At 45.1% G+C, this 19,186-nt stretch overlaps 1 protein-coding gene across 3 annotated transcripts in view; it reads right to left on the reverse strand.

The window, feature by feature from the left end:
• The window catches only part of CAMSAP2 (calmodulin regulated spectrin associated protein family member 2), a 98,581-nt gene that overhangs the window by 68,506 nt on the left and 10,889 nt on the right, over positions 1-19,186 (reverse strand). For all 3 annotated transcript variants that reach the window (XM_033847438.2, XM_033847380.2, XM_033847486.2), the window contains exon 2: positions 10,760-11,019. In XM_033847438.2, coding sequence (XP_033703329.1) covers positions 10,760-11,019 — 260 coding nt within the window. The remainder of the gene's footprint in view (positions 1-10,759; positions 11,020-19,186) is intronic.

A 19,186-nucleotide genomic window follows, 5' to 3' on the forward strand; every position in this document is an offset into this window, starting at 1 on the left:
GTCAAATTTTTTCAAAAGAATACGCATCTGAATCTGTAATGTATACTGCATTTCAAGTCAAATAAAATGATTAAAAAATTTTAATTGGAAAATAAGACAGATATCAAAGTGTTATTTCAGGAAAATTAATCTGGCAGCAGTATACCATAGAAATTAGATAAGATAGATAGATATAGATATAGATATTTTTTGCCTCACTGTGTGGCTTGTGGGATCTTAGTTCCCAGACCAGGGATTGAATCTGGGCCCACGGTAGTGAAAACGCTGAGTCCTAACCCCTGGACTGCCAGGGAAGTCCCTAGGTAACATAAATCTTAAGGAGGCAAGTCCACATACAAACTCTATTCCCACAGTTCTTTTCATTAAAACAGATACACGTTGGTAACTTGTATATTAGAATACATTTTTAAGAAAAACATGAGTATGGTTATTTAGTTTTCAGTACCAAGACTGTCATTTCGCCATTTTTTCTCTATTAAAAAAAAAAAAAAAACTTAACTAAACAAGCAATTTTAAACGTGGGTTTATGCCCCACTCATGGTCACGCGTGAAGTAGGTTCAGTCAATTGCAGTCCACATTTTTTCCAAATGGAACAGGAAAAGAATCAAGTTACAAGGATAACTGTCACATGCGTTTATCTAGCTAGACCAGGCGTGGGTCCTGAGGCAGAATGTATTTCTAACTGTGAGTCTTAGTCAAGAGAATTTCAAAAGTCCAGGCCAGATGGTTGTGATGGTCTCTTCGCTCTAAAACTTTTACAGTTAAGTCTGTCCTCACCTGGAAATAAAGGGAAATGAGTGGCTTCTTTATTTAATGTTTAGCTATGTTTCTTTCAATGGCAGGCAACAGAGTCTGTGGAACTAATTACGCTCATTTAAACAACAACTGGGACTTACTGATGGGGACACTGAAGCAGTGCACAGACTCTGGGAGCGCTGGACCCGTGGGCTCAGGAAGGACAGAAACCGAAGGGCTCCGGGGCCTCGGCAGGACGCCTGCAAGCTCGGCCTCGTCTTCCACCACAGTGCTGTGAGTTTCTCCCCGCACAGTGCAATCAGCCCTCCTACATCAGGCAGCCTAACTCCTGGATAAACCAGCGACAGCAGGGAGGGAGTGCAGACATGGTCTCTGGGGAAACAAACTCTCCACCATCCCAATTTGTCTAAAACATCTGATTTTTATGGCCAGAAATTAACATTTCATTTTTAAGCACTATGAACTAGGCATAATATTTGGTTCGATATGATCAGTATACGTAGTGTATGTGTATATTAAAACATTAAATTATATACCTTAAATATATGCAAATTTTATCAATAAAGCTGGGGAAAAATGAGAAATATAAAATATGTTTTCAACAGATAAAGGAGACTGTGCACTATATGTAAGAGCAAGTCTTTTAAAATAATGAACATTACATTGAACATTATAATATGGACGATATTTTTCATTTCACATATTCTTAGAAACTTGGGTTATTAAAAGGCGTATTTTTCCAAAGCAATGTTGTGAAAATAAATCCCGGTGTAAAGCATTTTTAAAATTTAAAAATTATTTTGCAAAGTGAATCACTGTATTTTTAAAAGTCTGTATCTTCATACGTCAGCCGTCACTAAATGAGACGTCCCTATGTAAGAAGAGTACCTGCTGTGATCTGAATGTCTGTGTTCCCCCAAAACTCCTATGCTGAACCCTAAAGCCCCAGGTGATGGTACGAGGAGGCGGGGCCTCTGGGAGGTGGTCAGGTCCTGAGGTGGGGTCCTTGTGAACAGGATTCGTGCCCTTGTAAGAGAGGCTCCGGAGAGCTCTCTGCCTGTTCCCCCACGTGAGGTCACAGCAGGAAACTGGCAGCCTACAACCCAGAAAAGGCCTTCACCAAAACCCGACCATGCTGACTCCTTGACCTTGGCCTTCCCAGCCTCCAGAACTGGGGGGGATAAACTTCGCTTGTTCATAAACCACAGAGTCTGTGGGATTCTGTTATAGCAGCCTGAGGAGATTAAGACAGCCCCTCGCTTGGGCGACCAGAACAACTCCCCTTCCCGCCGACCTCCCCTGCTCTTGGGGTTCCTAACCCTCTCCTCTCACCATTCTGTGTGTCTGCTGCACACCCTCTCACTGTGTCACATCCTGCTTCACACTGACATTCTCTGCCGGGCTCCCCAGAATCCATGCAGAATAAAATCCACAAGGACAGGAACAAGGGTGGCAGCACAGTGTATGTGCAGAACAAGCACTGGGTCAGGAGTCAGGGAGGCCCGAGCCTGTCACTGTTCTGTCACCAACTGGCTACACAATCACCATCTGTTCACTGCCTCTTTGCACACCTGTTCCAGTCGGAACTGAACAAGTAGTTACTCACAACATCCATCCATAAAGTTTCCTTACTTGTTATAAAAAGAGATGGTAATAACTGCCCTATTTACTTTTCCTAGTTGTTACCAAAAAAAAAAGTGTAAATGCTTTATAAACTGTTAAGCACTACAGAAATAGTAGGGGTTTTTTTGTGTGTGTGTTAGGGTTTTTGGAAGGCCATACGTATAAACGGGATGAGCGTGGGCTTGGGAGTCAGCAGATACAAGCTAAGCCCGAGCATCAGCATTTCTCACCTGTCTGGCCTTGGGCAAGTCAACTCACCTTTTGGAGTATCAGTTTCCTCATCTATAGAACAGTGATACTAACACCTGTATCACATATTGCATGGATAATTAACATCTGTAAAGTATATTCAACTCTCCTCACGCCTGACTTCATCCCCACAACCTTCCGCCTTCGGTCCTATCCCGTTTTCACACTACAGATCCTTCAATCCATGTGACTCCTCACCTCAGGTCTCCAGGAGCATCTTTAGGGCAGAGACCATAGACTGCATCACCAACGCCTAACCTAGAGTACACAGTGGGAGCTCAGTAAGTACATTAAAGAAGTGAATTCCCATCCGTCTTCTTGGTAAAAACATAAATGTAACATAACAAACTAAAAAACCAGACATTTCTAACAAAATGCATATCAATCTTACTCCATTCCTTAGTACAACAAAGACCCACTTTCACTTACATACATCCCTGTGTTTTTCAACAGGGGCTAAGAAGAAAAGAGAAGCTGAAGATGAGACTCAGAGTAACCTTTATCTTTCTGACCAAAAATAAGACGTAAGACCATCAGCTCAAGATTTTTAAACTAAAAGGCTGTCCCTTTACTTATTTTGTTTTTTTAACCTATTAGGTAAAAGTATCAGCATTCAAAACCACCAGAAGCAACAGAGGATGGGGAGCTAAAATCTAGAGCCTGAGGCTCCCAGAACGAAGCGAAACCAGAGAGCTGGTTTTCCCAGCTTCTAGCAGTTAGCCAACAATTAATTACTTGGAGTTGATCTAAGGGTTAAAATCTTTTGGCCAGTCCTTATCCTAGGTTCTCTTCTTCATTTCCCAACTGAGGACTTGACTTCAGACTATATTACAAAGCTACAGTCATCAAAACAGTGTGGTACTGGCACAAAAACCAACATACAGCTCAATGGAACAGGACAGAAAGCCCAGAGATAAACGCATACACTTATGGTCAACTAATCTACAACAAATTGTAGAGGTTTGAGGCAAGACTATTAAATGGAGGAAAGAGAGTCTCTTCAATAAACAGTACTGGGAAAACTGAACAGCTACATGTCAAAAAATGAAATTAGAACACTCTTTAACACCACACACAAAAATAAACTCAAAATGGATTAAATACCTAAATGTAAGACCTGATACCATAAAACTCTTAGAGGGAAACATAGGCCAAACACTCTCTGACATAAATCGCAGCAATATATTTTTCGAGCCATCTCCCAGAGTAATGGAAGTAAAAATAAACAAATGGGACCCAATTAAACTCAAAAGCTTTAGCACAGCAAAGAAAACCATAAACAAAGCAAAAAGACAACCCACAGAATGGGAGAAAATATTTGCAAAGAATGCAACCGACAAGGGATTAGTCTCCGAAATTTTCAAACAACTCACGCAGCTCAATACCAAAAAAAACGAATATCCAATCAAAAGATGGGCAGATGACCTAAAGAGACATTTCTCCAGAGAAGACATACAGATGGCCAAGAGGCACATGAAAAGATGCTTAACATCACTCATTATTAGAGAAACGCATATTTAAACTACAGTGAGGTATCACTTCACACAGGTCAGAATGGCCATCATCAAAAAAATCTACAAACAATAAATGCTGGAGAGGATGTGGAGAAAAGGGAACCCTCCTACATTGTTGGTGGGAATGTAAATTGATAATAGCCACTATGGAGAACAGTATGGAGGATCCTTAGAAAACTAAAAATAGAAGTACCATATGACCCAGCAATCCCACTACTGGGCATATATCTGGAGAAAAACTTGGTTCAAAAGGATACATGCACCCCAGTGTTCACTGCAGCACTGTTTACAGTAGCCAAGACATGGAAGCAACCTAAGTGTCTATCAACAGAGAAATGGATAAAGAAGATGTGGCACATATATACAATGGAATATTACTCAGCCATTAACAAGAATGAAATAATGCCATTTGCAGCAACAGGGATGGACCTGAAGATTATCACACTAAGTGAAGTCAGTCAGACAGAGAAAGACAAATACCATATGATATCACTTACATGTGGAATCTAAAAAAAAATGATACAAATGACCTTATTTACAAAACAGAAACAGGCTCACAGACTTAGAGAAGGAACTTATGGTTAAGTTCCTTAACCATAAGTTAAGGAACTTATGGGGGGAAGGGTAGGGGGTAGGGACACAGATTAAAAAAAAAATCATCTCAATTCCACCTCAAAAACGCTTCTGCTGAAATTCCACGGCCTCCAGCAGTGTCTCTCCCATGGCAGAGTGACTGTAACACAAGTCTGATGCCCTCCTCCCTGGTTTAAAGCCCCATCACTTCCAGGATGAAGTGACACTTGGGGGACACAGAAGCTCATCCGTGCCCTGCCCCCATCCAACGGTCTGGCCTCGGTTCTCATCGGCCCCGACACGTACCCTGGGCTAAAGCTGTGACGGCGCACACGGCTCTCACACCCTTGGCACTCACGCACCATCTACAACAGGCGCTTCTGTGCCCACCTGGCAACCCCTTCAGAGCCGTCAAGACTCAGACTAAGATTAGGACTGAGTTTGGTGCCTCTGAACTCCTGAAACGTACGTACTACAGTGTGCTTAGGTTTCTATAATCTCCAGTAGAAAGCGAGCCACTGAAGGACAGGGACTGTTTCATCACAGCAGGTAATACAGAGTACACGACAGAAGCTCCGTAACTAAACTGAATAAATTAATAAACGGCCTGACTGACTTCAGTTTTATTATAAATATAAAGGTTACTGTGAGATCATCTGGTGAAATAAGCACCAGTCGTCAAGTTATTTCTATGAGGAAGGAATCGGGAGTTCTAAATAACTGTTACAGATAAACGCAGACACAAGAAACACGGCTGTAAGATACCAAGAGATGCTGTGACTTTGTAACTGAGGCGTATACGCTACCTCGAAATACTAATGGAGCCCAAACTAGGTACATGACCCATGGGAAACAGAAAGACCCGGCGCTATGCATGAAGAAAGAACCCTGCTCAACAACAGCTATGAGAATTTAAAATAATTTTTCACAGACGAGCTCTGCTCTTAAGTTTGTAAGGCACTATTATACAAGGGTGACTAGAAATAAGTACCTTCTCAACCACTACTATAATGTTACATGTATATAATCCTTTTCCTCTAAAGTGCAATTTTTAACCTTCTTACGTGGGGAAAAGATTTTTTAAAGCTTCTACATGGGTACAGGACCCCGAGTTCCAGCGACAGAGGTGCCAAGGAAATCCCAACAGCAGCTGCTGACCGGCCCAGTGTGCTGGCAGTTGGCAGGGAGGCAGGGAAGGAAAACAGGAGGAAGGAGGACTGCACGACGCTCCCCCAGCTCGGCTCGTCCGTTCCGCGCTTTCCGTGAACCCAGCAGAATCGGTGGTAACCGGGGGATCACCACGCACAGTCTTAAACCACCCCCCAGGAAGACCTGATCACAACTGCTTCACCCGCCCTCCGTCCGCAGCCCTTCACACAAGGCTACAGGAGCAGAAGCCGGGGCAGAGGGCTGCGCAGGCTTCCAGAGGCACGCGGCCCTGCTCCCTCCCGCCTACAGCCCCTCTCTCCTCCCACCCGCTCCCGTCGGCCCACCTCCCAGGACTTCCCGTACCCAGGCGAAGACGAAACTACAGCCAGCCGCAGCAGAGCTGGCCTGGATCCCGCCTCCGCCCCTCCCTGCGCTGGCTCCGAGGCCGAGGCCGCGTTCTCAAAGCCCCAGCTTCCTCATCTGTACAGCGGGGACCATACACTCTCCTCTAAGGACTGTTGTAAGATTTAAATTATGTGAGACGGGGGATGAAACGTGGAGGCACACTGCCGGGCACAGAGTAAGCTAAACCAACAGGGCTTCCAGGTGGGATGGTACGGGAACACGTATACAGATGGATATAAGCAAATCAGCACACAAAGTGCTTCCCAGTGTTTTGCCACGTTTTGCTTGCTTGACGCAGGCTGGAAAAAAAAGTCAACAAACCACCACTACCACCACCACCACCGACAAAAACCCCAGAAAAACAGTATGAAAACTTACCCCATGATCCTGTAACCACAAAAAGAGCTACAGACCCTCAACTTCGGCTCAGAGCCTCCCCACCATCTAGGAAGCCCACCCTACCTTTCAGCCTCATCTCACATTTATGCCTCCACACAGGCAACACTGTAAGTAGTGACATATATGCTTTCAGTTCCAACTTGGGTCAAGAATTCCTTCAGGGCAGTCACCTCTGTCACCCACCCCTTTTCCCAACCACTGGAAGCCCATTAACAATTCATCCTCTGAAGCCTTTCCTCATCCTCCCCGGCAGGAATCATCACGCCCATCTGTACGTTCCCAACGCCTATTGCTTAAACTCACACTTAGAGCACTTGTTTCATGCTAGTTAGCATTTTTGCCAATCTCCTTCCTCACTGGATTCTAAGTTCCACGTCATTCAAGTGGAGGTGTCAGCGGTCAGGTGAATGCACAGACCACAAAACGTAACAAAATAAAGGAACACTTCTTCACCTACAGGAATGTCCTTCTTGAGGGTAAACAAATATTTCAGTCATCTTTCTGTGTTCTAAACACAGCTTCACTGGCCTGCCGCTACTACAAAGCAGTGTAATGGACAGGAGCAGGGATACGTACTAACTTTTTAGCTGATGTTTTCTGAATATCCAAAAACATCCCTTATGACAATCCTGACAGTTCACTGAGAGAACATTTTATGCCTTACTTATCAAATGATTTATCAGCCCACTTTAATTGCCATTAATTAAGCAGAGTATTCAATCTTTTTGCTACTCATTAAAAGAAAGCGCTTCAAAATAAAATTTGTGTTATATGAGGATGACTGTTCCAAAACAAGATCTGATCAAATAATAAACGGTATTTTATAAATCAAATATGAAAATCAATCTCCTTGTTTCATATCACACATCCTATGTACATTCACTCTGTGGAGTTTTATAAATATCAACGCTTATTTCCTACATATACAAGCATGGCTGGAAAGCTGATTTACAACCAAGAGTTTGATTCATAAGCAGTCTACGGTTTAGACAGCATGAGTCCAAATATTAAAGTGCTCAAATTCGCTTCCAATTACAGCAGTCTAAATTAGAAAGCCACAGTTTTAGCTCATTCAGATTCTAATTCTACTTTTGCTACTAAATAACAGTGCTGCCCTAGGCAAGTCACTCAACCTCTCTAAATTCTAGGTTTTACATATTTGAAATGACTCTGGATTAGATCAGATTTCCCAGATCCCATTCTTATCATACAAATCACCTTGAACACTTGTTTGAAAATACATGTGCTGACCCCTCTTCCAAAGGCTCTATGCTAGCAGCTCTGCCTTGGGGGCCAGGGGGTCTGTGTTCAAAGCTCCCACGGACTCGTGTTCCCCAGCCTCCTCCTGTTTGGGAAGTCTCCTACTACACACCGGTTTCTGATCTCTAATGCTCTTTATGGCTCTAAAGTTCTATGAATTTAAGATTTTATGACATGGATCAAATCCCCCAGCCCAACCTGATGATATCGAACACAGTCCACACGCAACTTCATTTCGCTGTGCAGGAAAGGTCAAAAGCTATCATTCTTAACATCTGGCTCCATTTGCTGTACAAGTCCCTCAACTCTCAAGCCATCCTACATACCAGTATTTGTGCTGACAAATAATCTGACAGCTAATGTGATCTGGGTCAGAACACACTTCTGGTGGGAGGGCTCCCCTGTGGTCTTAACGCACACAACTCGCCGTACGTTTAACGCGGACTCACGTGGTAGCGTCAGCTCTCAGAGCCTGTGCTTCCAGCCCTGCAACTGTGCCTGGTTCACAATCTGTCCTTTACTCACATATGTGTGACAGCCATCAGGCAGACCACGACTCTACAACCCCTTCTAGCGATCTGACAGATAATTCAGTTCATAGTTATGAATAAACTTTAATACGTCATAACTACTAACTGGCTTTGAAACGTAATGCCTGAAAACACTTGCCCATGGTTATAAATACAGAAGAAAACATTTTAAAGGCTATACTCTCAAAATCTGTCTTTAAAAGCACTGTGATAGAAAGCATGTGCTCTGCAACGGGTGTTGTCATTTTTTAAAAAGGCATTGCTTTCAATCCCCACCCACCCCAAGTTAATAAACTCTGCTTAGTCACACTTGCCTTAGAATGATATTTCCGCTACCACCACACATTTCTTTCCCCCAGAAGGCTGTGAGGCAGCATACAGAAATACAAGATCTCAAACACACCAAGATAATTTAGAGGGGGGAAGTGTGGTGGGGGTCAATATATTCAGTACAGTTAAACATACCAGTTTTCATTATACTTCTCAAAAAGCAGGACAAGGCAGGAAACTGATTCTTACTACTGTCAAACCAGACCAAACAGCTTCTCAGGAAACAAAGCTTTTACTAGTACTCTGAGAAATTTTCTCACGCGGGTCTTAGAAAAATAGTTAGAGTACGGCATCATCAGTCAAAATTTCACAGCAACTGGAAAACTTTAAATCAAACTGTAAGAAAAACTGCAGGTATACAATTAAAACACAGATCAGTAGGTGTGACACCGCAAGGGTGAAGGTGATGTAGTCAAGCATGAGTGCCTGATGCCCACAGACAGAAGCCAGACCCAGAGGACCAGAGGCCGTATCATCTACATCACGTTCCTCAAGTCTCATCTACTGGAGTCCGATTTAATAGCAGGATCGATACAGAGTGAAAGAAACCTGACAGGAATGCGATTAGTCGTCTACCAGACTGCATCTTCACACACACAAGCTGCACTAGGAAAACTAATGAAGAAAATGTGGCAGGTTTGTTTCACTCTTATTGAAGAGGATCTAAAATAGATAACCTCCTCTAATGCTACAAGGACCAGGTCATGTGACGTGTATCTTTGGTACCTGAAAGAACGGGTACTGAGCAAACACAGACACAGACTCAACGTTGCGGACGTGCTTTATAACCATCCAGTTGGCCTGAACGATGGAAGCAAAAACAATCAGAGCAGGAGCATCCCACCAGCGCAGTGACTGCAGAGAGGTGGCGGTGAGCGCCTGTGGGGACACCTGAGCACAGAGACAGGTGCACAACGATAGGGGGAACCCGCAAGGTGGACCTGAAGCCGTCAGTGAGAGGTGAAAGTCTCACATCTGATAATAAACACTCTTCGTTTTCCTTAATAATTCTATTATAAATCTATTACTAAATTCATTAAGTTTTTCTTGAGACATTATTCTCCATTTCTTGAAAGTAACTGTTTTTTTTTAAGAAGGAAAATAGGCAGAAAGCAAAAGCGGGTCAATCATCTCTTTCAGCACTATATTCGGGAAACTAATTTTCGTTCATTCTTCGAAATTCTTCAATTTCAAAACTTCATCTCTTCTTCTTGCATATTTCTCTCCTTCCTCCGAAGTAAGGAATGTCTCATACAAGAGCATGATTTAATTAAACGTGCGAAGCCGCTGTTCTCATGCCATTCTTGACGATGCCCAGCGGTTTGTCAACCTGAGCTACAGCGGTGCCGCAGATTGAAGCGGCATGCGATGCACCTGAGCGCCTGTGTGTCTCCACAGACTCTCATGAGAGAGGCCTGCCTGCTAGTCCCCAGCCAGCGCAGAGCCCGTCATTGTGTGTTTTCCACAAGAACGCATTCACGTTGTTAAATAAACTGAAGTATCTGATATACAGACATTTACCAAGAGGTCATTCAAGCATGTAAATGAACACTTACAAATCCCATCTCTCTCCTAATGAGAATAAAAGGATGCACTTTACATCTCTTCTAGTCTCTATGATGGAAAAAAGTTTTTAAACCAAAACAGAAATCACTTTCCTTTCGTTGGAAATTATGTAATTGTTTCTCCCAGGCCTTATAATAGCACCAAACATTCCAAAACAGTTTATTAAAATCTTCCTTAATTTGTTCACTTTGCTATACACCTGAAACACAACACTGTAAATCAACTATACTTCAATTTTAAAAAATCTTCCTTAATCTGAAAATGAGGCTTGTGGGAAAAAAGGTATTTTTTAAACTCTAGGCAGAGATGCCAATGCAACTGTAAAACCTATGTCCCTCTGCATTATGATACAATTCGCAAACGTACACACTTGAAACAAGATAACCTTGGGTGTGTAGACTCACCATCTGTATGGGCTTCTTGTGGAGATCTCGTTCTGTTACCAACTTCTCTTGGTCAGTGACGTACAGACCCTTCTGTGCTAAAGCCTGGATGACAGCGTCATGGCCCAAAAGGGGTTTGGCAGCGTCGCTCTTCAGAATGAGGCTCCCAGCGCGACAGTACAGTTCAGCCGAGAGAAGCAGGTTCACAACAGGCGGCTTGATGTGTTCCTGGTCATACTGATCTGTGTAAAATGGCTCTCGAAGCTCCTCTGGCACATTTTCTACAAAGATTAAGGGGAAACAATTTCTTACAAGGCTTTTATAAAAGAAACACAGTTTATCTAATAATCATTCATGTCTTAAAAGTTAAGATTCCTTCTAAAAATAACAATAACCCTTTAGCTGAAAAGATGATTTAGTCGACCTTGGCAGGTAATCTGGAACGAGAAAGACAGAGAATTTTCCTTTACGGAAGATACGGTTCCGAGAATATTCTAAAAAGCGACTCTACCAAGCCATCAAGGAGAGCCGTCTTCTGAGTCCGGGCAGTCTGCGCAAAGTATTCCCACGTGCACGCTGGAACACAGAGAGCGAGCTACAAGGCTCCGAAGAGCCCATTCCAGCGGATCCGCTCACATTCAAGCGCTCACGACAACAGCTGCTTCCGGGCACCGCTAGGCCTCGACGCCTGGGAGTAGAAAATCCTTTGCCCAAAGCTGCCCGTTTCGCCGGCTGCCAAGCAGGACGCGCCCACTGCGCGCCGTCCCTCCGCCTCCCGCCGCCTCTGGCCTCTCCTTCCTGCTGGCCCGCGGAGGCTGCTGAGGGGCAGCTACAGCTGCGGTTCTCGGAGAACCGCCCTTACAGGTCCCGAACGCCAGCAAGCCCTGTTTCCTCCGCCTTCCCACCGACCCCACCCCAACCCCAAAAAGCCTTCCTGGGCACCCAGCTGCTCCCTTCGAGCGAGACAGACAGGGCAGCTGGGCGATGGGACGGTCTCTGAGCTTCTCTCTGGCGGCCAGGCCATCGCCCGGGAAGAACGCCAGGCAAGGACGGGCGTCGTCCCCCGCGAGGAAAGGCGGGCATCTGAGCAGGAAGCTGGCGTAGAGCCACAGTCACAGAACCTGGCAGCTCTGGCCCGACACCAGCCAGGCCCCCGCCTGCCTCCTCCGGAGCATGAGGGCTCGGGGCCACCCGCCGCCCATCGCGGCTTTGAGGAGCCTCCTGAACGGGCAGCTTCAGCGTGAGCCCGACGACGCCACAGCGCTCAGCCACGTCAGCCTTCCAAAAGGTGGACTCGCGAGTATTAATATACTCCGTAGCAATTTTACCTTCAAGTTCTTGACAGGTCCTATCATTTAGAAAAATATTTTCATCAAATAACAGTATCATAATGATTGCACGTTCACTGTCTGTATGAGTATGGTTCTGGGGAATTCAAGCATTTAGAAATAATCCTTACCCTCAAGGAGCCAGTAGTCTACAAATAATCGAGACAGACAGGTAAAGTTCAGCAATTCAGAAACTGGAGACAACACTAAGCAATAAATGATCAAGGGGCTTCCCTGGTGGCGCAGTGGTTAAGAATCCGCCTGCCAGTGCAGGGAACGCGGGTTCGAGCCCCGGTCTGCGAAGATCCCACATGCCGCGGAGCAAATAAACCCGTGCACCACAACTGCTGAGCCTGCGCTCTAGAGCCCGCGAGCCACAACTACTGAGCCTCTGTGCCACAACTACTGAAGCCCGCACACCTAGAGCCCGTGCTCCACAACAAGAGTCACCGCAGTGAGAAGCCCGCGCACCGCAACGAAGAGTAGCCCCCGCTCGCGGCAACTAGAGAAAGCCCGCGCGCAGCAATGAAGACCCAACGCAGTCAAAAATAAATAAATAAATTTAAAATGAGAAAAATAAAAGAGAAAAGAAAATCAGAGGAAGCATCAACTCCAGAAGCAAGATCATAAACTTAGTTTTACATATGCTGAGTTTGAAACAATAGCAAAAATACCCAAGTGGAAATATCCAAAAAGCAGCTGGGAATACAGGACTCTGGAAAGAGGTCAAGAGTAGATGTACCAATTTGGGATTTTGGAGACATCTAAAAATATCATCCTCATTTAATAATTGAAAACACTTTCCTTCCTTCATAGCTGCATTAACCAGTAGTGAGCCAGCCTTAAACTTAGCAGCTGCCTCAGCGTGACACATGAGCTCCGCTGTAATCTACAGAACACGGTGCTGGCACTCACTTAAATTCTCGTATCACAGGAGCTAAATGGAAGCTACTCGTAGAGCAAATTTAAAGGGAAATTATTTGATCTGAAGACAATTATTATAAAATGTATACATAATAGATTTTTTTCCCCTATAACAATAAAAAGTGACTAATGCGGTGACTTGGTACCTAAACATCTGCTGTGCAAAGAAAAGTGACTGCTCATCAACAGGGTTGCAAACTTCACCGCACCTGTACATCCGCTTACATTTATTTACGGCTTTTACATCCATTCTCACACACGATCTTTATTACAACTTGGTGGAACTGTCAAATCAGACAATACACAGAAAAATATCAGGAATGTATAATACTTAAAAAGGGCTTTATGTGCGGGCACTGTCACAAACAAGCATTCTGTCCTTCAATGCTAACAACCCTCTTGTCCCTATTTTACAGATAAGGAACTCAAGAAAGGTTACCTTGCCCAAGGACACATAGCTGATAAGTGCAGAGTCTTAGCTCTAAACCTTGTAGCTAAACAGATTCAAAAATAACAATGGTTTGCCAGGATCAACAGGCTGGAAGGTGGAAAACATACAGCTTAGGGGCTATTTTCATTTTATTATGACGAACCCACAAATCTAAGTGATGAAAATGTAAGTTTCAAAAAGATCTCAATGCAAGGAAAAGGGAAGGAATCCAGCAAGTCAAAGAATGTTTCAAGAATATGACAAAAACAGATTATTCCACCCCAAAAGAATGCAAAACTGCATACTGAGTATTGTAAAGTAGGTCACTTTTAAGAACAAGTCTTCAGGAACTAAATATGCTTAAAAGAAGACTTCGAAAATGTCTATCATTTTGCCAACAGTACAAGACTATCATTTGTTAGAAAACAGTTTGGACTTGTATCACATTTTTAAAACAAATGACCTGAAACCACATATTAGAAAATAAACAGGCAAAATCAAAGATAAGAGGTTTCACCCTGCCCCTCACCTCCAGAGTACAAGAAGGTAAGAAATTAATACTTCAAGAAACTGAAACTCCCAGAATTGCAAAGGATAAGAGACAAGTTTTTCTTGTGCACCAGGACTTAAGCAAGAACCTACCTTACTCATGTTATTATAAATCCTGACTAGAGCTAAGCTTTGAAATTAACAATCACCTGAAATGCTTGGGCACAGGCAGAGGGCACAGAAACAGTCTTGCCCAAGGCACTTTTCCATAAAGCTGAGTTAGTACTAGTTGCATCCATGCACCAGCAAATGACACAGATTTCCTTAAAGCAGTGAATGGTCAGGGTGTAAGGGGAATGCAATTCAGAAATATCAGCACTCAACCATGGGAACACTGCCTTATTTTCCAAATCTAAAAATTATGTCTAAGGCAATTACTAAGACAGAATTTGTGAGTTTCAAAAACTCCAAGTAAAAGTAAGCCCTACACCTGGAACTCTAAATTAACCAAAAGACACAAAAATGGTCAGTTAACATTTTTTTAAAAAATCATAGTACTGGTAATCAAAGAAAGTTACAATGAGACTTTGCCTATCAAAATGGCAAGTAATTTTTAAACCCACAGTTGACAAGGATGTATTAAAATGAGTACCTCACAGAAATCCAAAAAAAGAGGGGAGGGCTTCCCTGGTGGCGCAGTGGTTGAGCATCTGCCTGCCAATGCAGGGGATACGGGTTCGAGCCCTGGTCTGGGAGGATCCCACATGCCGCGGAGCAACTAGGCCCGTGAGCCACAACTACTGAGCCTGCGCGTCTGGAGCCTGTGCTCCGCAACAAGAGAGGCCGCGACAGTGAGAGGCCCGCGCACCGCGATGAAGAGTGGCCCCCGCTTGCCACAACTACAGAAAGCCCTCGCACAGAAACGAACACCCAACACAGCCATAAATAAATAAATAAAGCAAAACTGTCAACAAGTAAAAATAAACACTAGTATAAAAAAAAAAGAGGGGATATATATATACTATAGCTGATTCACTTTGCTGTAGAGTAGAAACTAACACAACGTTGTAAAGCAACTATACTCCAATAAAGATTAATTAAAAAAAAAAAGAGTACCTCCTACATGACCAGAGGGCAAGGACCATAATTATTCCCCATAATACAAACCGTAGCATCTTAGTGCCTGATCATGGCGAGCACGAAATAAATATTTGATGAATGAAAATGTTATTATTTTTTTTAAATTTTAGTCATCAGTCTTGTCCTAAAGGGACTCCCAGATTTCAAATTTCCCCTCAACTCCCAGATTCTGTACTAGTAATCCTAATTTACTCCGAGTACCTGCTTTGAAAAACCTGACAGTTTTCCCCTAGGCCACTCTTTACTTCTGCAATAGTATCCCTCTCAAAACCAAACCTTTTCCAGTTAACCTACATTCACTACCAGCAGGAGGCAGCATGACAGAGTGGGGAAAACGGGCTTTGGATTTAAAAGCTGTGTCTTCCCTGACCCGGGACCGTGAGTACAGGAACTGCCTGTCCTGAGTTCGGGCTCTCCAGCCTGCACAGGTGTGCAGCCATGGTCGCTCCTGACTTCAAGTTCCTCCACCTCTGGGCCCACCACACCGCAGACGCTACAGGGTGCCACGTCTGTCCCTCGGGGCCTGGGCACCAGCTACTCCCCGGCCCCTCACCCTCCTCCCGCGGTCGGCCCTTCCCATCGGGAGCTCAGTCAGTGGTCATCTCCCAGATACACCTTCCCTGACCCCACGCAGTCGTCCTGTTTCAATGACTACTATCCCATAATATTTAGGTTAGCCTATTTCTACCCCCTCCCACTACAATGCAGCCTCGAGGAGAGCGGGATACTTTGAGACGCAGGGACCTCTCCTGAGCTCCAGGTCCTCACAACCCTTCACAAACCCCACACCAGAGCCTGGTTTCTCAGAAACATGGAAAGGGCGAGGGGGTCCGAGCGAGCTCTGTGGGGCTGGACTGAGATGGGAGTGTCAGTGTGGACACATGGTGGTTGGCATGTATCTGTGACAGAGAGAGTCACACCTGCACGTGCGTGTTTCCTAGCTCTGTCTGCTAAATCCCAGCGGCAATAAGCCTCACACCTATATCTCAGTTTCTAATACGCCTCCCATTAAAACGAACCAGGACTCCTCCAGAAATGGCTGTTTCCTCCCGGGCTGGAGCAGGAAAACTGCAAGATCAGCTAAGAACGTGTGTGTGTGTGTGTGTGTGTGCGCGTGTGCAAAAGCTAACAAATGATGGGACCATGTCAAAAGTTCACAGGATTCAGAAGGAGATCCCACTGACCAAACCTGAGACAATCTGAACATCAAAATAAATAATGACAATAAAAGATTAGAACCCACGGAATAAAACAAGAATGTCCACCCTGATGGAAACAAATAAATGAATAAGTATGTGAAAGAAAAAGAAGGGAAAACTCTTCTTTGTAGTGGAATACCAACTAAAAATGGGATAAAATAAATGGGATAACAACTGATTCAAGCAAGAATCATTCTGGATGCTAAATTGGTGGGTTTGATGAACAGGGTATTTCAAATTATCTCCCCACGAATTGCTTCTTAATTAAAGATGGAAAATAATAACTTTATAGCGGAGAGAAGTGGCAGATACCGCCTGAAGCGAGTGATCAAAGTCTGCACCACCAACTGAACGTACATCGCGTGTCCCCGACACAACCCACACTGAAAACACAGCACCTCTTCTGTGGTCGTCCCGCCAGGTTTGTATAACTTGAATCCATCAAGAAGACACGTTAGATCCAAATGAGGGACGTTCTATAAAATAACTGGCCTACTGTTTTCATAAGATAAAAATACATTTTAATAAAGGGAGCAAATCAACACTGCAGGCTCAGACATTTCGGGGGTACTGAGAACCTGGATTTCCTACTTCCTGACCCCCCCTCCCCAGCATCTCGGTGCATGAGGGAGGATGTCAAGCGGTCTGATCCTGGGAGCAACAGAGGGTAAGGAAACTGCGCTCTGTCTAGATACTTCTCCTCTGCGGCTGCCTGGCTGCCCAGCGGTTCATCTCTGGTGCCTCCCGGGCATCCCTGCCCAAGCCCCCTGAGGAACGCAGGGATGCGGCCAGGCAGGGGGCAACGAAGCACACCTGCTGCTGGAGAGACAGGTGACGGAGGTGGCAGGGATGAGGGGGTGCGAAGGCGGTCAGCTGCAGGCGAGCAGGGAGGGAAGGAGGGAGAGTAGAGAGTAGGTGGTCAAAGGACAAGAAGGAAGAAAGCCAAAGAAGACGGGGTGGCACCAGGGGACGGGAGCGGGGCGGGGGTCGGGAAACGTCTCCGGTTACTGGGTCTCCATCACTTCTTGTCTGGGGCAGGGGTCTGTGTACTGTTCCTTCAGACTGTCTAGGTTTTCTTGTTGGGACACTGCCCGCAGCCACACCAGAATCTCATCGTCGTCCCAGTCATGGAGCCCAGGGGCGGAATGAGGGCCCAGCGTTCCAGAGAGGGCAGAGGACCACGAGGCAGGAGGTGGCCCAGGTGGAGCCTGCAGGGAACTGCCTGCTTGTGCCAGGAGCACCGGGCAAAGACAGTGCCCAGGGCAGGGGCCTGCTACCCAGCTCAGCAGGCAGCTGGGGCGCTGAGGCTTCACAATGTCCGTATCACGGGAGACAGAGACAGACCGAGACGCCGTTCCAGGTTAAGGAGCCGATGGAGACAAGTCTACCAAATGTGATGCCCGATCCTGGACTGCATCTTGGAACGGGGGAAAAAGCAGCAACACAGGACATCAAGACGATGGCAAATCTGAACAGGGGATGTGGACTAGGTAATACGGGGTCCAAGTTAAATTTCCTTATTCTTATAATTTTACTGAGATTACCTGAGGCTTATCGTTCATCTCTCATCAGGAGACAGCCTGAAGTATTTAGGGGTAGAGGGTACAATGTCTCTAATTCTTTCCCAGACAGCTCAGAAAACATTACGTGTGTGTGTGTGTGTGTGTGTGTGTGTGTGTGTGTGTACAGACACACACGGATTTGTGTGGGGGACGGACGGGGAAGGGAGAAAATGGGACAAAAGGTTAACAACTGGTAACCCTGGGGAAAGGGTATGCAGGAATTCCTTGTACTATTCTTACGCATTTGAAATTACGCTGAAGAGAGTCATGAAACCTCAGAGTGCCCCAAATCAATCTTCTCCCCAAGCGTAATCATTCCCGGTGTTCCCTGCGTCACAGAAGTACAGCGGCATCTAGGCGTCGTCCCTCAAGCCCCAGACCAAATCCATCACCAAACCCAGCCCAACCCTCCCCTTCTCGCAATCTCAACTCCCACCTCCTGGTCCTGGCTCTCGGAACTTTGCATCTGCACTACTGCATTACTCCTCAACTTGTCTTTGCAATGCTCACACCTGTCCCCACTCCAAACCATTCTCTACTGGAGCTAGAATCTGCTTACTTCCCGTGGGCAAACTTGAGCGGGTCACACACCCTGTCAGACCTCATGGTTTTCGATGACCTCTGCTTCTTTAAGGACTCAAAGCCTTCCTCTGACCTACAGGAGAGACATGGCCCTGCCCCTGGCGGCCCATTCAGTTCCTGGCACCACGCACGCTCCCTCCCCCCGCAAAGCCTTTGCACATTCTCGTCACCACTGTTCACGTGCTCTTCCTCCCTGTTCTTTCCTCCCTTCCAGATTCTCGGGGGCCAGTGATCCATTCAGTTTGGTCCAATAAAGGGAAAGAACAGAACAGTTATCCTGCCTTTCCTGTACCTCAGAAAATGCACTTTTACTTCCGAGGCTATCCAATTCTGTTATAAAAGATGCTTAAGTTTGTAAAATATATGTGAAACCTTTTAAGATATTTGAAGTATAGATAAGTACTAGTAAGCAAAAAGTTGTTAATCACGGACAGAACTCAAAGAATTTACCAAATAAAGGTTAAGTGGTTAGCAGCATATGTATGCTAAACATAGTAAGGAATGGAAAAACCAGAAGGTACCTAATATTCATGAGGTCCCAACGTGCTAACTATTCATGATACACCAGGCAATAAATATTCATGATATATTAAATAAACATGAGGCTAAACAAACAATAGGCAGTGAACACTAAATATACAGGAACACTTAAAATTCATGAGTGCTTAACTGGGCCACCCATCAGTGACACACATTCTGGCCTGCGTGTGCTCTGCCCAAGGCGCACGGGCCCAAGCCTATTCATCAGGCTTCCCGACAAGCCACAGCTGCGGCAGGCATGCATGTCCTCTGCG

The sequence above is a fragment of the Tursiops truncatus genome, chromosome 1 (genome assembly GCF_011762595.2).
Source record: "Tursiops truncatus isolate mTurTru1 chromosome 1, mTurTru1.mat.Y, whole genome shotgun sequence".
Taxonomy (NCBI): domain Eukaryota; kingdom Metazoa; phylum Chordata; class Mammalia; order Artiodactyla; family Delphinidae; genus Tursiops; species Tursiops truncatus.